This window comes from Debaryomyces fabryi (assembly GCF_001447935.2).
Source record: "Debaryomyces fabryi strain CBS 789 chromosome Unknown contig00083, whole genome shotgun sequence".
Lineage (NCBI taxonomy): Eukaryota > Fungi > Ascomycota > Pichiomycetes > Serinales > Debaryomycetaceae > Debaryomyces > Debaryomyces fabryi.
The window spans coordinates 34,773-48,421 of record NW_015385509.1 but is presented as its reverse complement, the minus strand read 5'-3'; the positions used below and the strand labels follow the sequence as shown (position 1 = coordinate 48,421).

The 13,649-nt window shown below is 36.9% G+C and overlaps 6 protein-coding genes across 6 annotated transcripts; 2 read left to right on the top strand and 4 right to left on the bottom strand.

The window, feature by feature from the left end:
* Nucleotides 1-81: 81 nt before the first annotated feature.
* Nucleotides 82-2,346, top strand: AC631_03702 (uncharacterized protein; the record flags this gene model as incomplete). Its single annotated transcript, XM_015612531.1, has 1 exon — nucleotides 82-2,346. One exon carries the CDS (start codon nucleotides 82-84, stop codon nucleotides 2,344-2,346), a length of 2,265 nt encoding a protein of 754 aa, XP_015466663.1.
* Nucleotides 2,347-4,458: 2,112 nt separating this feature from the next.
* AC631_03701 (proteasome regulatory particle lid subunit) lies at nucleotides 4,459-5,679 on the top strand (the record flags this gene model as incomplete). The annotated part of the gene is made up of 1 exon (XM_015612530.1): nucleotides 4,459-5,679. One exon carries the CDS (start codon nucleotides 4,459-4,461, stop codon nucleotides 5,677-5,679), a length of 1,221 nt encoding a protein of 406 aa, XP_015466662.1.
* A 72-nt stretch (nucleotides 5,680-5,751) lies between these two features.
* AC631_03700 (uncharacterized protein) lies at nucleotides 5,752-7,482 on the bottom strand (the record flags this gene model as incomplete). Its single annotated transcript, XM_015612529.1, has 1 exon — nucleotides 5,752-7,482. One exon carries the CDS (start codon nucleotides 7,480-7,482, stop codon nucleotides 5,752-5,754), a length of 1,731 nt encoding a protein of 576 aa, XP_015466661.1.
* A 377-nt stretch (nucleotides 7,483-7,859) lies between these two features.
* SNX4 (Snx4p) lies at nucleotides 7,860-9,602 on the bottom strand (the record flags this gene model as incomplete). The annotated part of the gene is made up of 1 exon (XM_015612528.1): nucleotides 7,860-9,602. One exon carries the CDS (start codon nucleotides 9,600-9,602, stop codon nucleotides 7,860-7,862), a length of 1,743 nt encoding a protein of 580 aa, XP_015466660.1.
* A 195-nt stretch (nucleotides 9,603-9,797) lies between these two features.
* DCW1 (putative mannan endo-1,6-alpha-mannosidase) lies at nucleotides 9,798-11,144 on the bottom strand (the record flags this gene model as incomplete). The annotated part of the gene is made up of 1 exon (XM_015612527.1): nucleotides 9,798-11,144. The coding sequence occupies one exon, from the start codon at nucleotides 11,142-11,144 to the stop codon at nucleotides 9,798-9,800; it is 1,347 nt and encodes a 448-aa protein (XP_015466659.1).
* A 149-nt stretch (nucleotides 11,145-11,293) lies between these two features.
* On the bottom strand, nucleotides 11,294-12,985 carry AC631_03697 (uncharacterized protein; the record flags this gene model as incomplete). The annotated part of the gene is made up of 1 exon (XM_015612526.1): nucleotides 11,294-12,985. One exon carries the CDS (start codon nucleotides 12,983-12,985, stop codon nucleotides 11,294-11,296), a length of 1,692 nt encoding a protein of 563 aa, XP_015466658.1.
* Nucleotides 12,986-13,649: the final 664 nt, after the last annotated feature.

Sequence of the window (13,649 nt, the reverse complement as noted above, 5' to 3'; positions counted from 1 at the left end):
GTTTTTACCGCGTTATCAAAACAAAGGTTTTTGTTATGATGATGGAATATAAGAGATTGTAATTGGAAATAATAAGGCATTATGATTAAAAATATTCCAATTGGTAGAGCCAATGTAGCTGGTGGAATAACTGACCCTCTTCAATGGTCAGAAAATCTGCAGCTAGCTATAAATAATGGTAGTCAGCTCACAATATTGGATCCAAAGCTCCCATTAATTCATCAAAGTATCACCAGCTCAAATTATGGCGATGGATCATCTTCATTCACTATGCTTGATCCTAAAAAGCTTTTTGATATTAGCAGTATATTAGACTCGGAAAGCATTGACAGCTTGAATTTGAGAAACTTAGATAATATTATTATTGAATCTGCTAATGAAAATTTTAGCTTCGGGAGAATCACTGAACCACTTATAACCAGTCATTATTGGTCGCCGTTAAGTCCTACATCTAAAGATTGTTATTTGGGTGTATTATTCAACACATCTGAGTTGTTGATTCTTCAAAGATCTAATCTCAGACCAAGTAACTATGCGGTAAAGATAAATGTCTTCCAAGAATTGTTATCAAAGTTACATCTACCAGAAGAAAGCTTTTCGGGTGGAGAAATAAGTATGAATTACGAACAATATTTATCTCTAAAAGTTCAAAGCTTTCGCTTCAATCAAATAACTAGTAATAACGAGGCAAGACTCTTTTTGAGCTTGGGATTGGCAAATAATAGTATTTCAATTTGTGAATTATATACTGGCTTACCTGTTCTCCTCAATATTAATATTGGTGAAGCCATTTTCAAACATTCTTGGTCCCCGTGGTATATCAAAGCGGAGAAATATCATAGCTATCTCGTTGTAACCACTTCAACAAACTCAGTGATTTTATATGAACTCACGTTCGATCTGAATTCTAATTCCATTGATAGCTCAGAACCTGTATGCTTACAGAAGAGCTCAAGATTTTTGATAAGTCAATGCGACTTTCATCAAGTAGGAAATACCATGCTTCTTATGATAACTAATACTCAAAAATTAAAAGTTTTCACGATTGATACAATGAAAAATATTCGTGAGGCTAATCATGATTTATCTACATCTTCATTGGTAACAGGGACGTTCGATGTCACAGAAAATGAGAGTATCTTGGATATAAATATTGCCTTTGAGACAGGGCAATTTGAACTAGTTCAATTTGAGTTAAAAACTGGAAAGCTCCAACCAAAGGTACCTCATAATAGCCTAACCAAATTTGTATCAAAAAACTTGCATAAGTATCAGCTTTATAATTCAAAACAACATGATGTAGAAGAATCAGAAAATAATGCAACAACACCCTTCTTGAGTAACGTGGTTGAAGGCAATTTTATCAATTATTGCACAAGATTGAATTCAAATGGACTTGTTTCTATTATTTATAGAATTTATCCTAAGAACGTATTGAACTACACAATTTTATCTAAATTCGAATTTAACATTGGTTTCATACCTATAAGAGAATTATATTCCCAGGTCGAAGGTAACAAGCTCTCATGCACGTCTTTGAGCTATTTAAATCAATTGTGGTTTAATAAATATAATGAAATTCCCAAGTTTCCAAAGTTGATTAGTGATAATAAACAAGACGAAATAAATACTTTTAATGAAAGTATTCAGAGTTTTAAGGCAAATAATTTCATTGATATAAAAGATGTCATGATTGATATTAGCAATATTGAAGATTTTAGAAAGTATTTGATGATAAATTTTATTGAAAATGCTACAATTAAAAATTTACAATATTTGTTTAATTTCAATACTATCGTATTAAAATCTTTGGGTATTTTGACATCTAGATTTCCCGATCTCGATAATTTAAGTGAAGTTAGTCGCCACATTGACCATGAGCAGAAACAAATCGAAAAAATCATAATAAAGCACCTATGCAAGTTGATAATTTCGTTTGTAAATCAAAATAATCCTCAAATAACTTCGAAACTAGATCAATTCATAGTTATTAACTATTACCTCATTATGTCAGAGACTGATACAAAATTTGAATCAAAGTTCCCAATAGATGCAGAAATTAAGCTAAGTACTAGATTTTTTGAAGAATCCTTCCGTGTTTCAATCAATGACATTATAGAAGATGATACTACGGATATGGTTACTTCCACTACTAATCATAAATGGAGTAGATGTAAATTAACATTCTTGCCAATATTGGAGTTGAAAAATAAAGTGGATGAATTAAAAATGTTCAACTATATAATCTATGAACATATGCCTGAAGAAAGCTGGATGGCAAATACGTTAATGGAAACTCTAGATTTCTGTATATACAGTGGAAATAAAAAATACGAGATTAGTTAGTTGGTGGATAGAAAAAGAACGAACCAGGAAATGGCATGAATCCTTTATCAAAAATGAAATTTCCGTCTAAAATACGACTTTGATCCTCAATACTCCAAATCAACTGGGTAGAACTCCAATTAATTAGTTGATTTGGCTTCTCTGGTGGAGGGGCTGAAATTTTAGTTACCAAGTATGCAGTGCTTGCTTCAGCAATTACATAAATAAGAAGGCCTATCCAAGGTAACTTCCTTATAATTAGGAAATAGCAAAAACTGAATCCAAGCAATAATCCCTCTCTTGATCTGATCCACTGATTTTTTTCCAATTTGTTCAAATTAATTCTGGTAAAGTATGGATATAATAAGTCTTGTATTAAGTTGCAAGATCCGCAGAAGCCTGTGATGAACTGTAAACTATAGTATTTTGGAATGATTGATAAAATAACCAGCAATATCAATGTTGAAACTGTGCCAATTTTGTCGTCAAAGTTCTGAAACGAAAGCACAATAATAATAATTTTTTCTAATTTAGAACTTTTATGGCATGCAAAATAAATTAAGAGGGTGCTTAGCATGGTTTTGATGTTTGTCTTAACAAAATTTCGAAAACGGATCGAATTGTTATACTTGTGTTTAATGCTTGTAAAAATGGATATATGAGACTCCAAATCTTCGGTATGATCAATTGACAACCGCATCAAGTTCTCATAGTACAGCTGATTTGATTTTTCGTCCATGAACAGTAGTGACATGAGGAAAATACCATCTAATCTTGGTTCAAAAAATCGTACCGATGAGATAATCACGTAATTCATATTTAGTACCGTAAGTAAATAATCAACATCAACATCTATGCTCCAATGAAATAAATAAGACAACATATATGTAGCAAGTCTGCACACGTAAGTAGGGATCCATAATATAATTTGTACAATAATCGAAATTTGGATCAACCGCAAAGCAAAACAGCAGACATCAATTTCATATATCTGTCGGTTTTGCAACGATCTATATCCACCAAGCAATGCTAACTGAATACCTCTGATTATAGCGAGTATAGACACGCTATTTGAAGGATTGGATATCAAAATTGGGGATGCCATGCTTTACGTTTACTATAGTAATCAAATACCAACTAGATCAATAAAAATACTTGATTTTGATATAGTACGGCATATAATCGAAATTTTTCACCCATTGATCTATATACATTGATAGAAGGTCAAACATAGTTGGCTAATATCTCCTTCAAGACATATGGAAGAGGGATTATGCAACTGAAACACAGTAAAGTATTCCCAGTGTTTTTAGTAATAGTAACCAATTGGGCAGAGTATGGTGCTGATCTCACAAGTTATGTTAGTGGCTAACAAAGCTAACGTCTGTGCTTTTGTTATTCACTGTTGACTGTGATCCACGGGACTTGGAGTGTTGGAGATATGTTTATCTTATCTCTAATAAACAGTTTCTAAGCTATTTTTTATGTAAGACTAATAATGTCAGCATTTTGAACAATAAATCTTAAAGGTTATTTGCAGTGATTAAAAATATCGCTAAAAGAGGTCAAAGTAAAGCTTTCGTTATTTCGAAATATAATAGATATGTGTATACGATTATTATGCTTCTGGTGTATGTATAGGACAAATTCTTCACTTATCACTTGTTACTATTGCATCTGTGTAAATATTGAGAATCTATGTAAAAATCAGTTAAAATAAAAAAGTTGCATGATAGACCAAACAAATACTTTCGTGCCTAATTAAAATCCTTTATAGCATCAGTGTGATACTAAGAAAGACATCCTAATCCCACACTGAAAGTATTTAGGAACCTAGAACTTGGTTACTACTAGTGTCTACTTGCATCACAAAAATATCTTCTGTACCTCAAAATGGCCCCAAGGAGCAAGTGGTTTACAACGTTCTAATATCTATAATACCAATATAACTCCCCGATCGTATACACGTCTATATTATTGTCAAGATTGCCACGATTACATGGTTTTTGCAATCGTTATACCCATTATACGAATATTTGATATATGCACTACCATAACCATTCAACATGGTTCACAAAATAAGGTGGCAAGATAAAGACTATGATCAATATTCTCTTGTAAAAGCAAATAAATATGTCTGCTATGGATGTCGACTACGACGTATACACCGTATTAAGTACATTGAGGCTGGAAACAGAATCAAATGAATTAATTAATATTTTTTACCAATTGGAAGACTATTTTGAAAGAAAATTATATCATCAATTAACATTAACATTAAATGAATTTTATGAAAACCCAGAATCGAAAAATAATCGATTAAGAATCAAGATTTATGATCTTTTCATCAGTCAATTTTCTCAGAAATTGAATTCGATTCAAGTTGTTGATTTCTTGTTGGCTAGTTTCGAAGATAATAAGGACGAATGCTTGAACAAGTTATTGGAATTGAAGGAAAGCTTCGTAAAGCAATTGAGAAACAGTCACACTAATAAGTCGGAAAGCATCGAGGAAACAATCAATAATGATGAATCTATAATTTACATCGATTTGCAGATAGCCCGTTACTACTTAATATTGAACAATTTGGAAAAATCAGAGGCTATTTTAGAGCATTTAAATCCCAAGTTCGAAAGCACGTTCGAAAACGAATTCAGCTCCAAGATCAATTCAGCGTTTTACCTTACTAAATGTCAATTGTACAAGATTAATGAAAACTACAACTTATTTTACTTGAATGGATTATTATATTTATCATCGATTGAAAACAAAAACTTATCGATCGAAGAACAACAAAAGCTTTGCTACGATCTCTGTATTTCTGCCCTATTGGGAGATAAGATTTATAACTTTGGTGAATTACTTTTGCATGATATTTTAAACTGCTTCAAGGACTCACAATACGATTGGTTATATAACTTGATCCATAATTTAAATTCTGGTAATTTGAAGAATTTTAATAAGTGGTTGGCAATTGGATTCCAAAAGTCTCCATTTTTGAAAACTTACGAAGTATTCTTAAAGCAAAAGGTTATTATAATGTCATTATTAGAATTGATTTCAATGAAGTCCACTACAAACAAACAATTAAACTTTAAGGAGATTTCAGAATTTACTGGTACCCCTGTTAATGATGTGGAACACTTGATTATCAAATGTTTCTCATTGAATCTTATAAAAGGATATATCAATCAAATTGACGAAGTGTTGGTGGTAACCTGGTTGCAACCAAGAATCTTGAACTTAGATCAAGTCAATGTATTGTACAATCATTTATGCAAATGGAACGGCCAAGTTGAAGAATTAGCTAAAGAAGTGCATAAAAATGGTGGTTCAATTTGGGCCGGCTTATAGTTCATCTATATAAATTACATAATAGAATAAATGAAAGAATTTGTTTATTATTTTAATCTTTCTCTATATGTTTTATTTACTATTTAAGCGATCATCATCCTTATGTTCATCATCGCTCTCTTCTCCTAATTCAAAGAGTGTATTACCAGTATCTGTAGGTTCCTCTGACTTTTTTGACTTCTTATTTGCGTCTTCCGTTTCACTATATTGTGGAGGAGGATTATCATCTCTTGATAATTCAAAACTATCATGATCACCAGGAGCTTCGTTTTCATGGTCGCTATGACTTATCAAAGATAAATCATCTAATTCAAATTCATGACCCTGATGGTATCCTTGTCCAATATCAGCTTCACCATCCTCATTATCGGCAGTCTCTTCTGTGGACAATTGTTGCGAAATTGCCAACATGTAACTAGTTTCTGTTGGTCTCCATAACCAAGCAACTCCCATGAAAACACCATAGAAGACAACACTTGGCCAGAAATCAAAAATAAAGAAGGCACCTTTCCAATGTTGCTCAATCATTTCAGTTGTGGACATACTCAAATAGATAAACGAGGATAAAATCAATCCTCCAAATGTTAAAACAACAGAGAGGAAGATAATTCTGAATAAGTTTTGGTATAGTTGTAATTTAATGATTTGACGTTGTTTGTGCAAGTTTGCTGTAGTCTTCTTAATTGATATTAATACTGCCAAATAGTATGCTGTCAAAGTTATCGTAACTGGGATCAATGGCAACAACCCAAGCAAATCACCAGATCCAGAACCATCTATAGAAGAAGATCCAGATGCTGTGGTGTACGATGATCCATTGTAGTAATTTGAAACTAAGTAGACCATTGTGGCAACAAAGTGACAACCAGCCAATATTTTACATTTCAACATGACACTCTTCTTTAATTTAAGCACAACAACACCATAACCCAATGAAATACATAATAACAAGAAAAATGAAAAAGAAATCTTAGCCGCATTCATAAACGAAAGAAAGAACATATAGAATGTCACAAATCCGGCCAGAGGATTCCTAGTTCTGTTCACTAAGTCATAATACGACCAAACAACAATGGTATCAAAAGTCAAGAATCCAAGCATGGCTAATAAATATCTTTGCAAAGGCAAAATCTGGTTCTGATTTCTTTTCTTGTAAAACTGGAATCCGTACAAGGCCAACGCGATGGCGTAGAATATAGTCAATATACCATATGCTGGCAACTTTGGAATTTCACTAGCACTCAAGTGGCCGAACGCATTCTGGAAGTTCATTGCCCCCGAATAACTCTTATCGTTCATCGAAACAGTCGAAATACAATAGTAACCAGATCTTGATACATTGTATTGAATGTTTGCCGGACCAAGATGGTTGAGTGTCGAAGTCATAATTGTCGAGTTAGGAGATGTAGATTGGATAATAAACTTACCCTTCTGTTTCTTGTCACAAATTTTTAATTCATTAATTGCATAATCGTCACAAATGTATTTATGATTCCCATCTCCAAGATCATACCCAATGTTTCCCAAGTCCTTATATTCAAAGATCACATAACTCACAGAAATGTCTTCATCCTCTTTTTGATCCTTTGAGTTTGGCTTATATTTATCTTTACCATATCCAAACAATTTTATTCCAATGCTTGGTTTAAAGCTTCCACCCCAATCATGCTTAGAGTATATACCCGAACAAACCTGAGAATTAATTTCATTAAACTTTGTAACATAACCCGAAACTAAATTAATTAACGACAAAAGAAATAACCCAGTTATCACACTGAGCTTCTTATGATATATTACCTGCATTGATGCTTGATATATCTCCTAAATGTGGCTTCTGTGGTAATAATAAATGATGATAATAAGATCAAAACTAAGAAATCCTCAGACTTTTTTACCGGGAGTCTGGTAATCGCGGCATTGCCTGGAAGTGCTATTGCAAATTTTATTGATGATGACAACTAAGCCAGATATATGGCAATTAAAGATCGCCGATAGTTTTTGGACAGAAGGAGAGATGCTGAAGATCATTAAAAATGGCTAGTTGTTATTTAAATTACAGATAATAGTAGAAAAGTTGCAATATGCATATGTAAAAAGTAGTACTAACTATGTAAGAATATTACAGAACAAGAATTGAATGGATGAATAATAAAGCAACCAAGGCGATAATTGATAGACAATTATTTCAATTCGTCTAATCTTTTAAGTAATTTCAATTCAACGTCACTCCAATTTTCCACTAGACCCTTGTAGAAGTTAATTTCCTCATTGCATAGACCAAGTAAGGATTCCTTCAACTCAACCTTGTTGAACTTATCCCAGTTTGGATATTCCTCATTGATTATCTTGTTTGTCAAGTCGAGGACCAACTGTGACTGTACGGAGATTTCGTTTTCCAATTCGGCTATTTTGTTTTGCAACTTGGTGACTTTGCTTTCAGTGACGGATGAGCCGATATTTGGGGTGGCCGACGTAGATAATGTGTCTCTGATGAGCTGAGTGGTGTTATTGACTATTCCACTGTTGTGGGCTATAATTGGGTTTGGAGGAGCGCTGTGAGACCCTCCCAAGCCCTGTAATTCGGCCTTGGCTTTGTTAAGATAATCCTGCAATACTTGAAGGTCTATTTTCTTATTATGCTGCAACTCGATGAGATTGGTCAAACTTATGATATACTTGGCGCAATCTTTCAAAGATACCAAAAATGATTCGTCTATGTATTTATGCAAGTTGGACCAATTATCCAGGAAATATGAGAGTGATGAAGCGAATACTTTGAAGTTAGTCGCAAACTGTTTCTGTTCGTTGATTTCAGAGGTGGAGGGCTCGGTCAGTTCCTCTGGAGAATTCTGGATCACTGATAGTTTCATAATTTGCTGCAGAAATTGTTCGTAATCAACACTCAAATCATGATTCTTCTTGTTCAACTTTGTAAATATCTTATCCAATTTGATTAAATTTTCATAAAGCTTTTTCAATTTATCACTGATTTCAAGAATTTCCTTGTTAGTCTCTCGTTTATGCTTTGACGGGGTCAAAAAGTTCATTATAGTTTCGGTCAAAAGCTCTTCATTAACTACTTTGTTCACCACGTTCGATGTCATTGAAGAGTTACCCTTATCTGCATCTGATTCTTGTACGCCCACTTTGCTGATCTTCAAGTTCTTTTGGAATGTCGACCAGTCCGCAGAATCACTAACAAATAAATGGAAAATGGACAGCTGAGACAAAACCTTATGACTAGTGATGAAACGCACAAACCGATCTAACGAGTGCAATCTCTTGTGAACAAACTCTGTACTGAAAGTATCACCCGTCAAATACTTAAAGTTCAGCTTAGAAGGCAACGGTGGCATCATTACTTCAGGGTGATCGTTGCTCAAGCAGTCATAGAGAAACCTGAAGTCACCATATCTTCTTCTCGCTGTGACTTCGACGGTATTTCTACCCTCCTCTTTCTTCACAGATGAAAGCTTCAACACAGACGGATGATCAGTGGTAGTTGTCAATAAATACGAAATGTACGGTTTCGACGAACTGTCTAAATCTCTTAATGGTGACGTAACAGAAACCTTAATTTCGTACGATTCACCCAGACTATCAGACGTTGGTACCTTAATACCTGGTTCACTCATAGTGTGGTCACCTTCGTTTTGAGATTCAACATTGGCTATAATTTCATCTCCAGTCTTGGATAGAATCAATGAGTCTGAAGGATCATTATTTTCATTAGCTTCTTCATCTTCCTGAGGGTTTTCGACCCTATTCTGCACGGTTGTGTCCTTATCCTTATCTTCGTTATCATTATTATGATGCTCATCATCTTCAGTAATTGTCTCCTGTTTATTCACTTTTGTCTCTTTATTAGACCCTACTTCATCTCTATCCCATTGTATAGACGTAAACTGATCGTCAGAACTCATATTTACAGTATAATTAACTAAATATGTGTTTATCAACAATGTGAGTTCTTACATCGCCACCGGTATAAGTCGGTCAGTCGACCTCATTTTTTTTATATAGCATTAATACTAACATAACAAATAAATGTAAATTTTTCTAAAACTACACGAAAAACATATAAATAGAGCTTAGAACTGAACAGAAATATACATATACTATAGAATTAACCAGACACCCGATCCTATGAGCGAAGCAGCAATAATAACAGTGATAATACTGGCACCAGCTGTATCACCTTTATCCAAATTTAATGGAGAAGTATTGGTATTTGTAACAGCATAACCACCAGAAGGATTACCCTTAGATGAACCACCATTATTAGCAGTGTATGGTGGAGGAAGATCGTGGACTCTTAAATTAGTGACGACTTCCAATGCACTCATTTGCTCACCAAGGCCGTAATATCCGTCCCAGGTTCCGTTCTGCCAATTCAACCCACAAGTATGCCAATCACTACCCCCGGTACACGAGTTCTTGGCTGCAGCGTTGGCGGAGGTAATCAACCACTCAGAAATAACTGGTTCAGTATCTGGCACCATGACAGACGTTAATCCCAAGAAACGAGAAAAGTATGCCTTGAATGAACGTTGATCCTGGTTACAGTTGTTGGAGTCCTGGCAAGCGGCTTCGTACATCACATTATCCTTGAAGAAGACTTGTGCACCACTTAACAATCTCATGGTACGATTATACCATAATTCGTCCTCGGTGTAATTGTATAAGAAAGCACATCCCGACATCATTAATCCTTGGTTATATGTCCATTGTAATTTGGTGATATCACTACAGTTACCACCAACAGTGACACCATCGTAGACATACCAGTGTTCTCCTTCAGTTAACAATCCAATACCGTACATCCAGTCCCACACTTTTTCAGCCCACTCCATGTAAGTATCGTTACTGGTGAATCTGGCCAACCTAGCCCCGAGGTTAAAAAGACAACCGTTGGAAACTGAGTTCTTGTAGTCGTAACCCGAATTCCACTGGAAAATCTGCCATCTCAATCCTCCGTGGCATTCTTTGTGGTCCCATCTCGCAGTCATTGTGTTGAACACAGCTTGCGTCAAGGCCAACCATTGCTTCTTTTCGTCATTTGGATTACTGAAATTCTTTTCAGCTGCTGCCATGACTGCAATTCCCCAGAAACCTTGATCATCGTTACCTTCTGTGGTAGATTGGTTGAGTGGAATATAATTGAGATCGTCCCCTGTCTGATACTCCAATGCCTCCTTAATCATTGGCACAAACGTGTCATTTTCCATATAGTAAGTATAATCAATGAGGGATCCCCATGCTCCACCGGCTTCCCACCAATAATATGGCCACGAGAACATACCAATGGTCCCTCCGTATTTATTACCATCATAGTAGTCGAGCAAACCTTCAGCGAATAATGCACTGACTTCCTTCAAATTAGTTACATTGTTGGTATCCAACCAAATGCCCTGGACTGTAGAAACCAACCCTATAACGGCTGATAAGACAATTGTCAATTTCATGGTATTATCGGTTGATAAAGAGGAAAGAAAAACTCAGGATCAAACGAATCAAATTTTTTTCTTAGTCCTACGCGAAATAGATTATGCTATGCTATAAATATATAGAAAAACAATTTATTAATTATACAACTACAATTATACAACTATTGCTATTGTCCGAAGGCAGGATCCAAATTCTCGCCTGTAGGCTTCGGATAGAGACCATTTTGAGCGGAATCAGAGTTAACTGTAGGGTTAATTTGTGGTTGAGGCTCGGAGGGCACGATTGGAGTCTCGCTTGGAGTATCCGTGTGATCGCGGGATTGGTCTTTTGGAAGAACATTGGAAGTAGATTGAGACATACGATCGTCTTCTTCGTCTTCGTCTTCTTCATCCTCCTCTACATCATCTTCTTCGTCTTCGTCCTCTTCTTCTTCATCAACGTGAGTAACGTGGGAGACTTGGCGAGCATCGCCGTGGACTTGGTCTGGAACCGGCTGGTCTGCTTCGTCTTCTTTGGTGGGGAGAGGGTCCTTCTTCTTAGTGGCATCTACCTCGGTGGTTTCTTCGAAATTGATGAAGTCTCTGGCAAAGTCGGAGCTGTTGCAGGTAGAAAGAAATTGCTGAATATCTGGGGGATACGAGTACTTATTTTTTATCAACTCGTCGAATATTATAAGGGCTGTGTGGTAGTTGTATCCGACATTGGATTTGGAGTCCTGTGCTGCTAGCGACTTCAAGATCGAGTGCACTAAGTCGATAAATTTCGAAGGGTAGTTGCTCGAGTTGTTGAACACCTTTTGGTTTAACTTGATGGTCAAGATGTTGGTGGAGAAATCGAATGTCATGTAGATGTTAGCGTCACATGCCGATTCCTTGTAGTACTTGTGGTACGATCTGATAGGCTTAGTGTTTTTATATTGGTACTGGTTGATAACGGGATTGAACACGGGTGGGAGAGAGTTGGTTTCTGATACATTAGACGAAACCCTGTTGAATTTGCACCCGAGAGATGCAATTATAGGGTCGAGGTAGATGATCTGGATGTTCTCTAAAATAAACTCCCGGTACAGCCTTTCACTGTTGATCGGTCTATTTTGATATACCAAGTGATCTGAAAACGTCTTGTCGGTCTCCTTGATGTAGATGTAGTTCTTTATATCCTTGTACTTGTGTGTGGTGATGGCCATCAAAAACTCATTGTAATTACCATACACGTTGTCCTGTCTGAACGGGTTCGAGTAGCACTCCAAGCAGAGTCTGTAGTTCATATTGAGTTCATCGTTATGGTCCAACTTGGTAGAACAGATCTCACAGTTAATTGGTTGCTGGGAAACTGTTTCGGGCATCGATACCTGGACCGGCATGTTACGCATGTGCTGTTGGTGGGCCCTATGGGCTTGTTGTTGTTGAACCTGGTGTTGCTGCTGTACCTGTTGCTGTTGCACCTGGTGCTGTACCTGGTGGAGCGGTGCCACCGGCACCTGCGACACCGTAGGCATTGCAACGTGCGATGTCTGTTGGGGCTGGAACTGGTAGAACTGCTGTTGGTGTTGCAGCTGCTGTTGCAGCGGATTCACCACCCCGTCGCCCTCGTACCGTCTGGCACTATTACGCACACCTCCACTGAACACATCATCGTCCATGAATATATCATCGTGAATAAAATTGGCATTCTGGTTCTGCTGCTGGAACTGCTTCATCCCATAGATCATCGTTTCCTCCGCCAATGGCTTTCTCAGCTTCTTTTTCTGTCTTTCAATGATCCGACACTTAGCACACGTCTTATACTGACGTACTTCCGGTGGTTCATCATCAAGTCTCTTTCTCTTGCATCTACGACACCTTCTAACGTCACTCATACTATGCGCGATTCACTTATTTAGTACCTCTTCGACTATTTATGTCCCAAGTTTTTTTCCACTCGTAACTTCCCAAGTGGTCGCTGTTTTGATTCGTACGGTCGGTGCTTGTTTCTGCTCCTTACCGATATATCTATATGTATATGCCTTCAATTACAATCAATGATGGCGTTTTGCTATGGTAGTATATGTTTTGCTTACAATCCACTAGTTTCCGGTCGATGAAAAACCTTAGCTCTTGCTTATATAAGCAGCAAAATCCATCATGGGTTTTTAGGCCATTTTTGGGGTGTTTGAAGGGCCATCACGTGTGGAAATGGGTAGCCACTGGGATGGGGATGAAGCATAGAGTATAAGACGTGGAGTAGAGTGTGTAGACGGGAGGCTAGCGGCGTGGTTAGCTGGGCACGGCGTGGAGAATGGTTTGGGACATCGATTGCAAAAGAGCGAGGGTGGCTCCAGCAGGCCTGGAGATGCTGGGTCCCACGGACCCAGCACGACTGGTCCCACTGCCAATAGAGCCGTGCTGACGGCTATGGACATCTACCCACAGGCGTCGTCAGATATCGGGAGAAGGTAAAGTAGGGCCAGAACGGCCCAGGGATATGGGCGTGCGTTTACCGGTGTGTTACTCCCCCGGTGTATATGGGTACGAATGGGGTGG